This window comes from Mauremys reevesii, linkage group 2 (assembly GCF_016161935.1).
Source record: "Mauremys reevesii isolate NIE-2019 linkage group 2, ASM1616193v1, whole genome shotgun sequence".
Taxonomy (NCBI): Eukaryota; Metazoa; Chordata; order Testudines; family Geoemydidae; genus Mauremys; species Mauremys reevesii.
Window position 1 is genome coordinate 36,330,386 of NC_052624.1, and position 18,625 is coordinate 36,349,010.

The window sequence follows — 18,625 nt, forward strand, 5'->3', positions numbered from 1 at the left end:
GTAAACTGGCTGAAATAATAGAATGACAAAAACCCTACAGGAATATGATATGACAGGGACAAACACCTTTCTGTAAAGGAAAACCATTCTTGTCTAATCTTCCAAAATTCATTGAGCATGTCAACAAAATAATAGTAAAAGAGAACTAGCTGAGATAATTTATCTGGATTTTCAAAACGCCTTTCACAACGTTCCTCACAAGAGGCTAATAAGAATACTAAATAACTATGGAGTGTGGTGTAAAATAATGTCTTGGATTAGAAACTGGCTAAGAGATAGAAAGCAAAAACTAGGAATAAGTGGCCAACTTTCATCATGGCAAAATGTTACCATGAGGTGTCCAAAGAATCTGTATCTGGACTAGTGTTTAACATATCAATTAATTGATCTGCAAAAGGGAGTGGACAGCACGGTGTCAAAACTGGTAGGTGACACAAAAGATTTTAAACTAGTCAAGTTGAGAGAAGACTGTGAAGCACTTCAGAGAGACCTAATAAAGCCAGGTGAATGACACAGATTAAATTAAATGTTGACAAATGCAAGGTAATGCCCATTGAAAGGATTAATTTGAACTGCTCACACATTGCAGGGGTCTAAATTAACTGTAGCTACTCATGAAAAGTCCTAGATACTGTGGACGGCTCAACTAAAACTTCTGCTTAACGTAAAGTGGTGAGCAAAAAGCAAACAAAACGATGAGCTATATAAAGCAGAGAGAGAAAATAATATATAAATCAACAAAACACCCTCAAAGTCAGCTCTGATTGCCCTATCTCAAAAAAAAAAGATACAGCAGAATTAGAAGTGGATCAGAGATGAACAATTTGAAGCATGCATCTGGTATAGTAATTCCTATGTAGTTATATTCTATTGCCTGACCTACTTTATCCAGGAAGGTGGGCCATGTGCATTCAGTCCTCATCCTCAGCTTGTTCAGGGATCATAAGAGTCATGTGCACTAATAGTTTGAGCCTCTCTTAAAACCTCATGTAGTAATTATTACCTGGATTGATAAGTGATCCTGCTAGGGATTCCATGTCATATTTGGGCATCAGCTGTAGAGAGTTAACTCTTCCACCAACCTCTCTAATCTTTCACCTCCATTTGCAACTCATTCTTCCTGGGAGCTATTATGTAATGGGGAAATATTTCTCTACTGTGAGTTTCCTTGTCATTCACTACAGAAGCTCTCTCAGCACCAGTGGCTGTGAACTTTCCTCACCCATGCACTCCATCATGCTTTCTGGTGGTCTAATTTATTTGTGTAAGTGGGGAAACCCCATGTCTATTTCCCCACCTCTCACCTCTTTGGCCATTGCAGAAGGATGGAGACTTCTTTCCATATGGGGCATTAGAAACCAACCCTACTGTATCAGCATTAACTGTCAAGGTGTCTCCCTGGCAGCCACAGTTTCTCACTGTGACTCTGGTTTCCCATGGGGCTGGTATACTATCCCATACTTGCAGAAGTGGTTCAGCAGCTCCTATTGATTTTCAAGTCCCTCCCATCCCAGCGATCTTCCTCAGAAAGGGAAGCCTTCTGCTTGCTCCTCTTATTAGTTGCAGGGACATATTCAGACTTCTGATGAATGGTTGAGTCACCTAGGAATTCTCTCCCCTGCGGCCTACTGGTATTCAGATAGGGGCTAGATCCAGCTCTCCTACTCTCTGCAGCAAAGCCTTGATGGCAGAGATGAGAACTTTTTCAAGTGTTTGAGAAACAGCTACTGCCCAAGTTTCTTGTCCATGGTAGTTATAATCATAGAAACATAGAACTGGAAGGGACCATGAGAGGTCATCTAGTCCAGTCCCCTGCACTCAAGGCAGGACTACGTATTATCTAGACCACCTCTGACAGGTGTTTGTCCAACTTGCTCTTAAAAATCCCCAATGATGGAGATTCCACAACCTCCCTAGGCAATTTATTCCAGTGTTTAACCATTCTGATAGTTAGGAAGTTTTTCCTAATGTCCAACCTAAACCACCTTTGCTACAATTTAAGCCCATTGCTTCTTGTCCTATCCTCAGAGGTTAAGAAGAACAATTTTTCTCCATCCTCCTTGTAACAACCTTTTATGTACTTGAAAACTTCTCAGTCTTCTCTTCTTTAGACTAAACAACCCCAATTTTTTCAATCTTGTCTCATAGGTCATGTTTTCTACACCTTTAATCATTTTTGTTGCTCTTCTTTGGACGTTCTCCAGTTTGTCCACATCTTTCCTGAAATGTGGCACCCAGAACTGGACACAATACTACAGTTGAGGCCAAATCAGCATGGAGTAGAGCAGAAGAATTACTTCTTGTGTCTTGCTTACAATACTCTTGCTAATACATCCCAGAACGATGTTTGATTTTTTTGCAACAGCATTACACTGTTGACTCATATTTAGCTTCTGATCCACTATGACCCCCAGATCCCTTTCCGCAGTACTCCTTCCTAGGCAGTCATTTCCCATTTTGTATGTGTGCAACCTATTTGTTCCTTCCTAAGTGTAGTACTTTGCATTTGTCCTTATTCAATTTCATCCTATTTACTTCAGACCATTTCTCCAGTTTGTCCAGATCATTTTGAATTTTAATCCTATCCTCCAAAGTACTTGCAACCTCTCCCAGCTTGGTATCGTCTGCAAACTTTATAAGTGTACTCTCTATGTCATTATCTAAATCACTGATGAAGATATTGAACAGAACCAGATCCAGAACCGATCCCTGTGGGATCCCACGCGCTATGCCCTTCCAGCATGACTATGAACCACTGATAACTATTCTCTGGGAACAGTTTTCCAACCAGTTATGCACTCACCTTATAGTAGCTCCATCTAGGTTGTATTTCCCTAGTTTGTTTATGAGAAGGTCATGCGAGACAGTATCAAAAGCCTTACTAAAGTCAAGATATACCACATCTACCGCTCCCCCCACATCCACAAGTCTTGTTACTCTGTCAAAGAAAGCTATCAGGTTGGTTTGACATGATTTGTTCTTGACAAATCCATGCTGACTGTTATTTATCACCTTATTATCTTCTAGGTGTTTTCAAATAGATTGCTTAATTATTTGCTCCATTATCTTTCTGGGTACGGATGTTCAGCTGACTGGTCTGTAATTACCCGGGTTGTCCTTATTTCCCTTTGTACGGATGGGCACTATATTTGTCCTTTTCCAGTCTTCTGGAATGTCTCCCATCTTCCATGACTTTTCAAAGATAATTGCTAATGGCTCAGATAGTCTGGCATAGAACTACTTTGCATTATGGTGGGTTCGGGCTCCATCGCCTCTGGCATTGGAGCCTGCGCAGTAGCATTTTTCAGCTGAGGAGGAGGAAGAAAATCTAGCTCTTGCATTTCCAGGGAGTGTAATATAGCCAGACCTGTGGGATTCATGGAGAGACATGGTGGTCATTGTGCATACTGGTGTTAAAGGGCCACCTGCAATGTTACTGCTGTGCTTTTGGGGACAAAGATGAATTTACAATAAAGAGCCTTTGTGTCATGTCATAAAATTAAAACAAATTTTTCAATTGTCTGATGGTTTCTTCCTTCACCTAGCTGGCTAATCTGTAGTAGTAAAACAGACCATTCTGAAACACCAGAATTTACACCAGGCTTAAAATGTTTACTTGCTACATATCTCCTCGCCCAGGCATGATGGTTTTAAATTCTATCAGAGCATTGTTAAAATGCCTTGCCTTGGCCATGTAACTATTTCAGAAATTCAGATGTGTTGCATTTTTGTAACTTTTGCAATGTGCACAAACCTACAAAGCCTTCATAATGTGTATATTCCTACTAAAACAGTGGGGCTGCTCAGCTGGATAAGGGTTTGCAGGATCAGGTCTATTCAGTAATGTTATGGGTCATTTACAGGGTTGCACAGTGTCTAATATAGTACATCTGATAGTTATCTTTTATGTACTTTAATGCATCTACCACCATCATACTGAAGTACTGTAGTATCCAGGTTACATTTGCATGCAACAGATTGTGTTGAAGTTAAATTAGTCTGTTTATAAATAAAATAAATTTTACTTCTGTATGTCCCTCAAGTCACTGTCTACTGATTTCGACATCCATCCTGTGAAAATGGGACACTACTGCTAGTGTTTTTCACATTGAGATTGTCAGATTGCTTGGAGGTAGGGGCAAGGATCACAGCTTTCCCAGAAGGTGTGTAAACACTACTCAGATCTAAGAGCCCTATTCCCCGTCTCCCTCCCCCCCCCCCCCCGCAGGATACAAAATAATTTTCATTGCAGTCATTGGGAGTTACTTGTATCCTGCAGGAGAAGGGGAATGTTGGGGGTAAGGGGTAATCTAATTTAGATTTTGGGTTGCTGCTATAGCTCTGTGTGCTCCTCTTTAGAGTGGTAATATGCATCTCTGTTTAATTTCACATGGAAGGAATTTAGTTGATCACAAATCCAAACTATAGCCAAGAGGAGGAAAGAATCTCATTTTCTTCGTGCATGGTCAGTGAACAAGTACCAATAAAACCAGAATGTAAATTATGCACAGGAACTCAAACTGTTTATAAAGCAGTTTCAAAGGCAGTTTAAAAAAATAAACAATGAAGGGTGACTAGATGAGAAGAAAATCCTTGACCTTTGTCACCTTTTAAATCAGTTTCTAATCTCCTAACAAGAGGTAATTAAGTTCACATTAGTTCAAATTGTTATTGGGGCATTCTAACCTTTATTCCTAATGATACCCAGATTTACAAAACACCCCATTCGGTGGCACACACTTGCATTACCAATGTATAGGACTTTTTAAAACTTTTCGGGTAGTTGGCAGGGTGGGTTGTTTGTTTCTTTTATCAGAAGTAGAGAGGGTGTGAGTCTGCTCTCATTGAAGTCAATGGCAAAACTCCCATTGGAGGTTGCTGCAGGGTCATGCCCTAAATAAATTATATTGGTAGGCAGATAAATAAATATAGCAAAAAAAAAAAAATCCCTCCACCACTGCACCAAATGAAAGTTCGGTTTTACGGCCCTGCTGTCATAACATGCCTATAAATCATGTGTGAGGCTGTAAGTGTGAGGAAAGAACATTTTTGCAAACCGTGGAGAAAATGAACAATTTTGATGGCCTTTTAACTAACAGAATTGCCACCTGAAAACAGATTAACAGTCAGCTGTGCATTGATCAGTTCAGTAAATAGCAATAATGCTTAGTACTCATATGGCAGTTTTCATCTTCAAAGCACTAATGAATCCTCACACAAAACCCATGGGAAATGCTTAGGAGTAAATCCTCTTCCGTATGCCAAGCCAAGTACATGAGGTTGCTGCGGGTTGCTGTGTGGGGACAGTGTGGGTGGGGAGGGTTAAGGGAATCCTATAGTAGCCCCCATATGTACTCCCCTCTAGGGCAGGAATGGGTGTTGGAGCCCTGAAGTTAGGATGGGGCAGGACCTGTGGCTCCTTAACTCCATCACCTCTTATACAGAAATACAGAAGGAGCCCTCATTGGAGCAGAGTTCCTCAGCACAAGGGGGCTGAAAGGACAAGGGTTAGCCATTGCTGTGGATGTATTTATAGAATAGTTGAAGGAAACCTTTCATTTCCCCAAAAATAATAATAAAAATATTCACTCCTAATAATTCCCACATTAGCTTGAGCTAAGGAACAAGTGCCCAGCTTAATTTAAGTGTTTTGGTATTTTATTTGCTTGTGTCACCAAATTTTTTTTTTAAAATCCCAATGCTTTTGTTCTAACTAAAACCAAAGTTCTCATTAACCTCCTGTCAAAGTCAGTGACAAAACTCCGAGAGAGCTCTTGGGTCCCTTTAGCAATAAAAGGGAAGCTTTCATTCTTTATGACAGACCAACAATCTTTCAAATTTTTGCCAAATATTTTTAAATTTCAGACTGAGATTGTGTGCTTTTATATGCACGTGCATTTTAAATCAGATGCGAGTTTTAAGGCCAATATAAACCTGAAAAACGTGTTTGGGATTCCTACCAACAGCTCACCTCCTGTGGTACAATGCTACTCTAATTCTCGGTTACAGCCTCTTATTAAAGAATGGTAAAATAATAATCCACAACATGGATGTCTGATGAAATTGCAGTAACCAGAAGAATGCAGCTCTCTGCTGGTGTGAGCCGGTGCTAGACCCCGAGATGGGTTTGTAGCCTTGTTCGGTTTTGTTGTATTATTTTGCATACAGTATTGGTCGCACCCAATTTAACAGGAAAAACACTTGATGAAAATAAAGTACTGTTACTACAGTAACCCTGCGCAGATGTGCAGCAGATCTCAGATTCACCAATCCCAAAGGTATGGGCCCTAACAGTGAAAATCTGGGAAGGAGAGCAAGCTACAAATGTATGAGAGTTAATCTGTGTGAAGAAGGAATGCACCAGGCTCAGGGAAGTTAAATTTATAGAACTAGAGGAATACAGAACCTTTGTTTTAAAAACATCACTCCTGGCTGTTGGCTGTGTCGCCATACTAAGTCCTTTAGCACTCTCATTCTCTCTCTCACAAGTGTGCACACACAGCTCTATCAGGCAAGAAATGGCTGTAATGCTTTTCCTCTTTGCATTCACAATATCCTTAACTCATGATGGTGAGAGGAGAGCTGGTTTTCATGGTCCTGATTCTCTGCCCAGTTATACTAGTGCGTCGTCACTGAAGTCAGTGGAATTGTGTGATTTACACCTGTGTGCAAGGTGAATCAGGCCACGTATCTCCATTTCCTGTGCCCTTTGTACCATCAGCCAGCAACTTCACTTCATTCAGGAAATAACCTCACAAACACAGCTTTATCCTAACTTCCTATGCCCAGCAATGTTTATAAAGGGGGAAGGGGCAGAGTAACACCCACTAAAATCTTAGGAATTCGATCACAATCTAAATGCATGATAGCCTGCACAGGTGAGTAATGTCTGATATACAAACATGGAGACGATGCTGGATAGGGGCCAGAACCAGGAAAACATATGAACCAAAGCATGAGGTTGCTGCATAATGAAGCATAACTGGGACTGAGTGTATATGGAACACAGAGTTAAAGCGTATGCTTGACTGAGCAGCACCGGTATTTCTTTTGTTCTTATGTTTGGGTTTTTGTTATCTCCCATTTTTGGTTTGTGGCTGGTCTTTGCTTCTCCCTCTGTTTTCATGCATATACGCTAGGCTCTTGGTATGATCTAGTACAGTGGTTCTCAACCTTTTTTTCCTTTGTGGGCCCCTAAAAAAATTTCAAATGGAGGGGCAGACTCCTTTCGAAATCTCAGACAGTCTGCAGACCCCCAGGCGTCCATGGATCACAGGTTGAAAATCACTTATCTATGGTAACTACAACCTTTCGTGGACCCCTTAGACATAGTCTCCAAATCCCCAAGAGTCTACAGACCACACGTTGAGAACCACTGATCTATCACACAGCTTAGGATATGCTCATGGTGGAAGTGTTTGCTTCTGATTACTGAATAAAAAGTTTTTGGGGAAAATGAACAATCCCTCTTGAGATACAACAACAATATCAAATTGTCCCCACTAACATCTCGCTGATACAAGATGCCAGGCACTGTTAATTCCCATTGAAGGCAGTGTCAGCTGAGGACCGTCCGCACTTCACTGAGCCAGTCAGATATTCCCAGGAGCAGGCCTTTGGTGTCAGAGAACAGTAATTGACTAATACATTTAACTCATGGGAAAGGAGATGCTTGTGATATGCAGCATAGTATAATGGTAGTTTTCTTGCTGTAAGCATATAAGGCAATAATTTTAGCCACCAAAACATGCTTTGGTAATGTACAGTTCCTAATTTGATTTTTTTCTGCAGTACATATAACTACAGTACAGTAGTGATAGTATAATTAGTATTCACACTAACTCAAATTATAGGGTTGATGGCAGAATGTGGTTTCTTCTAGTAACACCAGTAAAAACACTTCAGTATTAGAAAAAAAGATGACACCATGACATTTAATACAGCCGTGAGAAAGGGATTGTTGTCACTGGAATTAGTTCTGGATATTTTTCTCTTTCTTTTAAGAAAATTCCTTCAAATTGTGTAAGAAAGAATTGAGAAAAATGCACAGAATCCATAAGTATTTAGTGCAACTAAAACGCTAAAAGAATAATCTTCCTTTCCTAATCAGAATTTTAGTTATATTAGTCAGGATTTCAATCCATAATTCTTTACAGACATCTGTGAATTAGGATTCCTGCAATGGAGTGAAGTATTATAACCACATTTTTACAGATGAGGCATAGAGTAATGGACTTACCCAAGGTCACAGATGAAATCTATGGCAAAGCAAGGAACAGAACCTAGAGTTCCTGATTTACATGCTGGTGCTTTAACCAGGCCATCCTCTCTTCCTTCCACTCTGCCTCTCCCAATGGTCAGGTCCGTTGGTTTAACAAAACAGGATGTTGGCTTCCAAGCAGCCACAGAAGACAATATACGGTCAGACATACTTTCAGACAGATATGCACCCATCTCATCTTTGTTTTGGACAGCAATTCACTGAATCATAGTCAACTGCTTCTATGTGCTAGAATCCCATTTACTATTTCATGGTGCTCAGAGCTCCAGTTGGCCAACTTGATCCACAAATCTAGTAAACCAATTGCAAATAGATGCTGAGGATTTAAACCCAGTTTTTTTCTGTCACTACTGTAACACAATGTCTTACTCCAGAAAAAAAAGATAGAGAAATGGTCCTTGAATCTCCCAGTGGCCTGTTAGATTCAGGGCTCTGCAGCTAAACACCTGAAAAAATAGGACTTAACTTCTCCCAGAACAGAAGATAGTATCATAGAACCATAGGGTTAGAGAGGACCGCAAGGGTCAACTAGTATAACCCCCTGCCAAGATGCAGGATTTGTTGTGTCTAAACCATCCAAGACAGATGGCTGTCCATCCTCCTTTTGAAAACCTCCAGTGAAGGAGTTTCCACAACCTCCTCAGGCAGTTTGTTCCACTGTCCTACTCTTCTTACAGTTAGGAAGCTTTCCTGAGATTAATCTAAATCTGCTGTGCCGTAGAATCATATGGTTGGAAGGGACCACAAAGGTCATCTAGTCTAACCCCCTGCCAAGATGGATGGTTTAGACACAACTCCTCCTACAAGACAGATGGCTATCCAGACTCCTTTTGAAAACCTCCAGTGAAGAAGTGTCCACAATCTCCTGAGGCAGTCTGTTTCATTGTCCTACAGTCCTTACAGGTAAGAACTTTTTTCTAAGATTTAATTGAAATCTGCCATGCTATAATTTGAACCCATTGCGTCTTATCCTGCTCTCTGTGGCAAAAGAGAACAACTTTTCTCCATCTTTTTTATGGCAGCCTCTGATGGGGTGACTGCCCCTCGCTGGCAGAAAAGGAGTTAAAAGCAGCCCTAGGGAGGCTGCACCAGAGGCAGCCAATTACAAAGGAGCTGAGAATAGAAGCTAATCATGGCCCGGCAGGCTCATCTAAGAAGGGCTGCAGGGCAGAGCAGAGTTCAATAGCTGACGGGAGCTTGATGGGGGAAGACCAGACTCCTAATAGGAGGAAGGAGTCTGTGCACCTGGGATATTTCAGTGCTGCAAGCGGGGACCAGGGGAACTAGACAGCTACTGGCGGGCTGCTAGGGCCAGCAGGTTGAGGCCCTGACGTAAGGGCAGAAAAGGGTGCTGGAGCCACATGGGAAGTGGCCCTGGGACAAAGGACTGTAATTACCACTGAGGGAGTGGCTGGATGGAGATTGCAGGTCCCCCAGAAGGGGAGAACATAGAGTCCAGCACAGCTAGAGGGGAGTGTCACTGAAGAAGATGCTTCAGTCCTGGAAGTGACATAGGTCTTGGAACGAAAATGATGTTGGCGAGGCACCACCAGAGGAGGGCATCCTGGCGAACAGAGTTAACTCTCATGACCGCCAGAAGGAGGTGCCAGAGTGATGAGTTCCACACCATCACACAATTTTTCAAGTGTCTGAAGACCACTGTCATGTCCCCCACTCACTCTCCTTTTTTCCAAACTAAACATACCAAGTTCCTTCAGTCTTTGCTCATATGGCTGCATTCCATCCCTTTGATCATCTTTGTCACTTGCCTCTGGATCCTTTCCAGTTTCTCTGCATCCTTTCTATATATTGGTGACCAAAATTGGACACAGTACTCCAGGTGAGGCCTAACCAGAGTAGTACTATCACTTCCTGTGATTTGCATGCTATGCCTCTGTTAATGCAACCTAAAATTGCATTTGCTTTTTTAGCAACAGTATTGCATTGCTGACTCATGTTGAAGTTGTGATCCACCACAACTTCCAGATCATTCTCAGCAGTGCTGCTGCTAAGCCAGTTTTCCCCCCATTCTGTATTTGTGCATTTGGTTTTCTTCCCTAAGTGTAGCACCTTATAATTGTCTTGGTTGAATTTTGCTTTGTCTATAGCCCAGTTCTCCAATTTATCAAGATCCCTCTGATTTTAGCTCTATCCTCTAAAGTGCTGGCAACATCTCCCCTAGCTTTGTGTCATCTGCAGACTTGATCAGTATGATCTTTATTCCTACATCCTGGTCATTAATAAAGATATGAAACACCACCAGATCCAGAACAGATCCCTGTGGAAGTTTGAGACCTCTCTCTAATCTGACATCATTCCATTAATAGTTATTCTTTGTTTGCGGTTGTTTAACCAATTATACCACTTCATGGTAGTTCTGCGGAGCCCACATTTCTCCAGCTTATCAGAATGTTATGTGCGACTATGTCACAAATCTTGCTGAAGTGCAGGTATATTATGTCCAACGCATTCCCCCTACCCACCAAATAAATTACCCTATCAAAGAAGGAAATCAAGCGGGTTTGTCATGATTTGTTCTTGGTAAATCCATGCTGGCTGCTAGTGATCACACCTTCATCCTCCAGGTAGTCACAAATTGAATGTTTTATACATTGCTCTAGTACCTTCCCAGGTATCAAAGTCAGGCTGACTAGTCTATAGTTCCCAGGCTCCTCCTAGCCCCTTTTTAAAGATGGACACTACATTAGCCCATCTCCAGTCTTCCAGGATCTCTCCTGTCCTCCATGAGTTTGTAAATATTATTGCCGGTGGCTCTGAGATCTATTCAGCTAATTCCTTCTGTGGAAGCCAGTAAATAATTAACAAGGTTTGAAGAGATCTTAATGAATGTTAGTTAGCAAGAGTCAGGCCATACTGTAACCCTAATGACGTGAGACTTGTAGGAGCAAAGATAGTGCGAGGCGACAGGACAAGAACTGTGTACAAAGTTATTACGACCTTGCAATCACTAACCAAAATGCAGGCTTGCTTTTCTTAGGCTTATCTTATTGTCTCACTCCTTTCTGCTATGTATAAACAAAATGTATTTGTTGCTTTTTACTGTCTCCATGATTGCTAGAAATTGTCTGAAACAAAGGTATAAAGGCTTGATGTAATTGTTTACCAGTTGAGAGACCTGTCCAGGACCCTGTGTCCTATGGCACTCTCTCCCTCCATTGTAATTACTGGAGAAATAATAAAGTATTTAATTTTGCTGCACCCAAACAAAAAGTGAGAACTAAGTTTTTCTTCGACACTTCAGTACCCGTGAATAGCATTAGACCCCGGTGATTTGAATTCATTAAAATTAGTCGGAAGATCTCTGATGTGTTCTTTACTTATCCCGATCTGCATCCCTTCCCCTTTGTCATCTATGGTAACTTCGCTAGTCCTCTGGTCACATTTTTTCTGAGAAGACTGAAGCAAAGTAGGCGTTGAACAGCTCTGTCTTCCTATCATCTTCTGTTACCAGCTCACCTTCACCGTTGAGCAGTGGGACCCACACCATTCTTGATCTTTTTTGCCTGACATATTTGAAGAACCCCATCTTGCTGTCTCTAACATTTCTTGCCTACTGTAACTCATTCATTGCCTTGGCTTTCCTGATTTTGTCCCTAAACGCTCATGATATTCCCATGTATGCTTCCTTGGTGACATGCCCCGTCTTCCATTTCCTATATGTATCCCTTTTGGTTTTTAGATAGTTAAAAAGCAGCTTGTGCAGCCACATTGCCCTCCTATAGCTCATATCTTTCCTCTGTGTCAGAATAGCTTGATTTTGAGCCTCTGTTATTACATCTTTTAAGAACTACCAGCTCCCTTCAACTCCTGTTCTTCCTAATTGGTCTTTCCATTGGACCTTGTCTACTATTTCTCTGAGATAGTTGAAATCTGCCTTGAATCATATGTGTGAGAGTAGAGTTTATCTGTGTAAGCTCCCCTTTGCAGATCCTATTGATCCCAGAGTGGCTAGATGAAAAAGGTAGTTTTTGTGGACCAGCCAATCCTGCTGCTAAAAGGATTAAAGTTCTGAACACCCCTGCACTGTTTCAAGGCCTTAGCCTGTGCTGAGTCACATGACAACTCCAGAAGCAGTGCTTCCAGTAAACAGAAGCCTGCTCAAGTGGAAAGGTGAGCGCCAGTCTGGGTTCTTTGTACCAGACCATCCTGCAAGGCTCTCCTGTGGTAAAGCCAGGATTGTGGGAGCCTGAGGGAAGCCTGCCAGGATTCAATTGCAGCCCCTAGAAGGAGAGCTGTGAAGAATCTTCAACTAAGAGCCACAAGGACTTGAACTGAGAAGCCCTGATAGTAGGGCAAAGAATTACTTGAGCCCAAAGAAAGGCTAAAGGAGCTGTGAGTTTAAAGGAATGTAAGTACTTGTACCTGGAAGGGTAAAAGGGACAACTTGTGTTTATTTTGTGTTATGGGTTAATAAACCAGTCTCCACAAGTTGGAATTATATTTGAAATATGTAAGTGTATGAGATTTCAGAGGGAGATATAGAAGCACTGCTCCAGAGGTAAACTGAGGCAGCAGCTGACCCTTGCACAATCGGCCTGTTCATCAAGCCAACTTCCATGAGTTTGTGTGCGACATGATGCCATTAAATCAGTACAAAAACAGGATTTCTACAGTGAATTAGAATGCAAACAACTAGATTTTATTACATGGAACTGAGACAAAAGATACCACTTGACAGTTGCCACAGTAGTGGCTATAAACATTAACACAGGTATAGATATTATTTAAACCAAGAGAGAGAGGGCTGAAGTGCTGTAAAACATAGCTATTGAAGCACTGCAAAAAATAGTAGTCATTGAACTAGTGAATTTGAAAATGCAAATAAGTCACAGTGCTGTTTAAGACCTAAATCCTGCCCTGTGCAGCATCAGTGTCCATGGGGAGTTCTCCAGCCACAGGAGGAGGGGTTGCAACCCTGTGAAGGAGCCTGTTCAACTGCAGGCAACCAGCACAAGATTCTACATCATCTCCACTCCCCTGACTGCAGCAACGTGGCAGGATCTGGCAGGATCCTTGGATTATTACAACAACAGTTAGAGGCCAAATGATTTTATTTGCCTAGGATAAAATGTATAATTGTCTTAAATAATAATTCCCCAATATTGAGCCAGCTTCTGCCAGGCACCAAGCACCCTCCTTTTACACTGTTTTGTCCACACAGGTGGAGTTCATCCCTTTGGACAATCTGGTCTACTGTGAGAAATAGAAAAAGATTTAGAGGTTGGGGTATGATATGGTGTTTACTTTCCGTTAGGGAAGACAGATATTTTGGTTGATAATGAAGGAACCCACCTGGTATGGTCTATGAATATCTCAGTATCAGAATTCATGAAGCCTCTCAGCTTCCAATTCAATTAGGGCTAGATACTGCAAGGTGCTGTGCACCCTCTACTCCCTCTGAAAAACGTGGAAGCTGATAGCACTCACACCTCGCAGCAGGGACTCAGCCCTTTGTAGAATTAGTCCTTTAGTCAAGATAACCCATCAATATTTTTGTAAACTGCTGAAAATGATGCTGACAAGAATAAAAGAAAATAGAAATTTAGAATTTGGCCAAGGTACCCACTCTAAATAATTTCCAATTACATTGAAGCATTGCTCCTGTTATACACAGTTAATAGAGGAGACTATTCCTGTTTTATAAACTTACATTTTTTTACAAAAGTAGAAAAATTAATTTGACACATTTTATTGTATGTCAAAAGTGTTCTCTTTAATGTGGGGTTTTCAAACATCTCTCCCCACACTGAGTAGTTCAACGCTCCATTGCAGAAACAAAATTTTTATTATTCTTTGAAAGAAAATGCTACATACTAGAGGGAGAAAAATGGTCAGTAGTTCAAAGGGAATGACAAATGACTATGCCAGGTAGGCTAGTGACTACTCAGGACTACATCCTGTCCTGTGCTGCACTGGTACCCAAGAGGGATAAGAGGAAGTTAAGAGTCTTATTACATCATGTAAGAGGGAAAAATCTCGCCATAGTGCTCCAGCAAGCCAACAGCTAATATCTGCAACATACCTGTGTGGGCGTGATCTATGGATGAAGGACTCTCTTTAGGCTCCCGACCTGTTTAGACCCAATTCTGCAGAGTGCCAACTGTCTCCTGACAAATGCTGAGCAACCTCAAGTTCCATTCAAGTGACTGGGAGTAAAGTGCCCTCAATTCACTGAAGATGCTCAGTACTTTGCAGGCATTGTTCTGAGGGCCCGTTATATGAGCTGTTGAGTACTTCCTGCCAGATGCTGCGTACTTACAACCAGAGTTGACTGTGCTCTGAATCTGACTGGACCTCACAGGATCTGGCCCCTATGCACATACAGAAAGCTCAGTTTGGGTGCTCACACTCTGTTCCTGATCAGAGGGGCAGAGAAGTGTGCTGCCCCTTCCCATCATGAGAAATCTTGCCTCAAGCAGCAGGACTCCTGCAGAGGATGCACTGGCCAGGATTCCTGGTCCACCATACTGCACCAGCCAAGGTAGGATTTGGTCCTCATATCACTGTCAGACCCTGACAGCTTGTCTATTTTATACCTACTTTGGCCCCTATAGACCAAAATCGTACCTAATAAGTCAGTCTCTTGTTTTCCATCAAGGAGGGGTTGGAAATGTTTCAGAGGAAAACTGATTGCATAATAACAAAAGAGTTAGGATTCTCTCAGACCTGGGGAGCTCTAACCTATGTATAAAGGTACAAACAGGGAAATAGTTACAATACTGGGAAAGCCAAAGCCTGGGCCCCGGTCAGATAACCACTAGCTTTCCATGAGGAAATAAAGAATAAGGACTGATTCGACAAAGAGTTTCTCCATCACAAATCCTTGCTCTCACATGGAGTTTTAGTGAAACATGAGGTAATAACTAGTTGTAGGATCAAGCAGAAAAAAATCAGAAAAGGAGGAGCAAAACTTCAGAAACTAATTATATACAGAACAAAATATCATTTGCTGGAGACACTGAGCTCCTTCAACTTCCATTGAGTGCAGTGGGAGTTGAAGAGGGCTCCCAAGTACATCCAGGCAGTGCTCAGCACTCTGCAGCATGAGTGACTTTTGAGAAACATGAACTCCTGACATTTGAGAATCCTTGTTCTCAATGTGAGCTTGCACAAACACTACAGCACAAAAAAAATCAAGGTTATTTCTTCAAACTGACAAAGGATTAATAATGGTGATTAATAGTTCAGAGAATAGGAGAAAGATAAATATTTCAGAATTCAGCAAGAGTTTCTGGCTATACTGTACTGTATTTTCATGCTCATCAGAAAAGCACATATGAGAAATAGGCTATTTTAACAGAAAAATCAAAGCATTTATAAAACTGGTTGATAATTTTCCACTCTTTCCAGAAGTGCATCAGAATATCCAGGAGAATAATACCTGAAAAAGAAACATTTTGTCTGTGTATTAGACAAGGGAATATATATGATGCTAAATATTTAAATTATATTAATATCTAGTGTATTTATTAGAAAATTGCTAGACTCAAAGGGCAGGTCTACACTAAGGGCGGGGGTCGAACTAGGGTACGCAAGTTCAGCTACGTGAATAGCGTAGCTGAATTCGAAGTACCCTAGTTCAAACTACTCACCCGTCCAGATGCCGCGGAATCGAAGTCCGCGGCTCCAAGGTTGACTCCGCCACCGCCTTTTGCAGTGGTGGAGTACCGGAGTCGACCGCGGCGCTTCCGGAGTTCGAACTATCGCATCCAGATTAGACGCGATAGTTCGAACTCTGAGAAGTCGAACTCACCGCGTCGACCCGGCTGGTAAGTGTAGACTAGCCCAAACTCTGGTTATAGCTCAAGAAGATCTGTAATTATCCACCTGTAATCCTTTAAGAGACTGTTTCTGTACTACCGTGCATTTTGTGTCATCATTTACCCCTGAGCAAAATGACTGTAAAATGCCAGCATTCAGACCTATAGGACCAGATTTTCAGAACTGCTCAGTATTCAACTGGAGTCAGATTTTCAAAAAGAGCTCAGCTCCCAAATAGGCACTTAAAGGGAGTGGCCAGTTTTCAGGAGAGTTCAGCATCCAACAGCACTCTTCTCAATGGGAGCTGCTGGGTGCTGAGCTCATGAGAAACTCTGACCCTTAATGCAAAGCATGAGTTTCCACAGAATGTCTGTCACAGCATAATGGTTTACGGCTGCCAGAGAAATGCAAGTGTACATGTCAAAAACTAATGCAAAGGCAAACAGTTGATTAATGTACAATGTTAGTAACAGTGATCTTGTAACAATGTTTTATGGCAATGATCTTATTTCTGTAATACCAAATGACTGATGGAGATTACATTATTCAAGAGATTTTTATTAGAGTAGAAATTCATTGTGACTTTACTGACCTACTGCATTCTGACTGGCTTTGAGAACAGACCAGTTGTGTCCCTCAAGTAATCAGAGGCCAGCATTTGTTTATTTTTGTTTTTTTAAGTAAACTGCCCTTTTCTGAATAAGCTTGCTGCTGACTGGTTGAAGGCTTTTTGGTTTTGCTTTTTTAACTGAACTATACCATTTACCTAAAGGTTCACTGGTGAAAATTCACAAAATCCTTCCAACCCTGCAGATCTCAAGCATATTACACTGTAGTTCATGGTTTGATATAGATGCTAGAATTTTGTCTGCACTTGGATTTCCTGTAAATATGCTTAGTTTAAACTTCATAGAAGTTAATTTTAAAATCCGGGTTCATTTTTATGTACACCTGGATCTGATGTAAATCCACACATGCCCCAGTGTGTGTGCAAGTCAGTGCTTATGCCCATACACAGCTATGTATGCAAAATCTCACCCATGTGCATCAGGATATTTCCATGTCTAAGTCAGATGTGCACTTTTATGTTCACTTGTTTGTAAATTAAGCCCTATTTTTATGACCTACAAAAACTGTAAACTACAAAGGATCATTGACTTGGTAAATCATTCATGGAATTTTAAAAAACCTATATCTGTGGGGTGAAATCTCCTAAAGACACCTAAAGTAATTATTCATTCTGTTAACCTATGGGGTTCAGGGGAGAATTTTATCCTTTATTTACCCACAAATAAAGTCCTAACAAAGGCTTTTGAAAGTCCATTGCATACTGATGTCTTTATGCTGGAATAGTTTGTTTCTATTCCAATGTGGCAAGATAAGACCAAGAAAAATGACATTAAATTTTTCCAATGCTTTGCTTAGAAACAATCATGGTCAAAGTCTCTCTCCCTTGAGAAATTTCTGGAGAATTTCCTTTGTCAGTGTGATTCTTTGAAGACTTTGCATTGAGGAATTTACAACAGTCAAGTTGCTCCCTTTTTTACAAGCCACTAAAGCTTACAAAAACTCCGTCCTGCGTTCTTGATGTTACATGAATATCAGACTTAAGAGAGGTGGATGAAGTTTCAAAATCAACACACAGACAAGGAAAGGAATGAGGAATAGAAATAGCTGTACATACCTCAATACTTCCAAATCATATTATCCGAGAACAACAAATAAGGTTTGAATACAGACATTATCAATTTATGCCCAATAGGCTAGCTGTATTTATTCTTAATTCTAAAAGTTATTAAGAGTGGAGGCATGCACCCTAGTTGTATAAGCAAAATCACTCCAGTGCTATACCAGAAAGAACCTTCAATCTACATAGTGCTGAAGTATTGCACTGCTAGCTGTCTAGGTTTTTATACCATACCCATCAGCATAATATCTGAGACTTGGATTACTTGTATTATTGTGTATGTTCCTAAGAAAACACAGTAATACTGTATGTCTAACGAGCCGTACAGAGCCATTGCTGCACATCTCTGAACACTGAAAGCCTTAACTACAAGGAGATAGGAGTAAAGTTTATTATAACTGAAATGTGTTCAATGAGAAATTCCAAATGCTAGCACAGAGGGGGTTAATAATGCATGGAATTTGTCTTTGCTTCATTCTCCTCACTGATTTTCTATAGAATTTAAAACTTTATATAGTTGTTTGTAAATCCATTATTAGCTTTTGTGAAAATAACTTTCCAAATGCAAAGTAATGCAGTTGTCTTCCTGAATCTGCAGACAGCCTGAAAAAGCAGCTTTATAGGACAAATCCAGCCCTGACCTCTGGAGCAGCAGAAGTGCCCCGGCAGTGGAACCAACATGGTTCTACTGCACAAAGAGGCGGGGGAGGAGCTTAAAGGACACATTTTCTTCATTACACCAATGGCATGTTTCTTTGCTTCCCCTAACAAAAAAAGTAGTTTGTAGCAAAAGGAAACATGAAGTACAGCCAAAAAATGTAAACAAATTTTTTTTTATTCTATATAGTTACTCTTCATAGCTTGAAAATGTCTTG

General features: G+C 41.0%; 1 protein-coding gene across 1 annotated transcript in view; it reads right to left on the reverse strand.

Annotated features, from left to right (window-relative positions):
* Positions 1-15,530: 15,530 nt before the first annotated feature.
* The window catches only part of SPAG6 (sperm associated antigen 6), a 54,925-nt gene continuing 51,830 nt past the window's right edge, over positions 15,531-18,625 (reverse strand). The window contains exon 11 of the mRNA XM_039526876.1: positions 15,531-15,683. Within this exon, the coding sequence (XP_039382810.1) occupies positions 15,617-15,683 (67 nt within the window). The 3' untranslated portion in view covers positions 15,531-15,616. The remainder of the gene's footprint in view (positions 15,684-18,625) is intronic.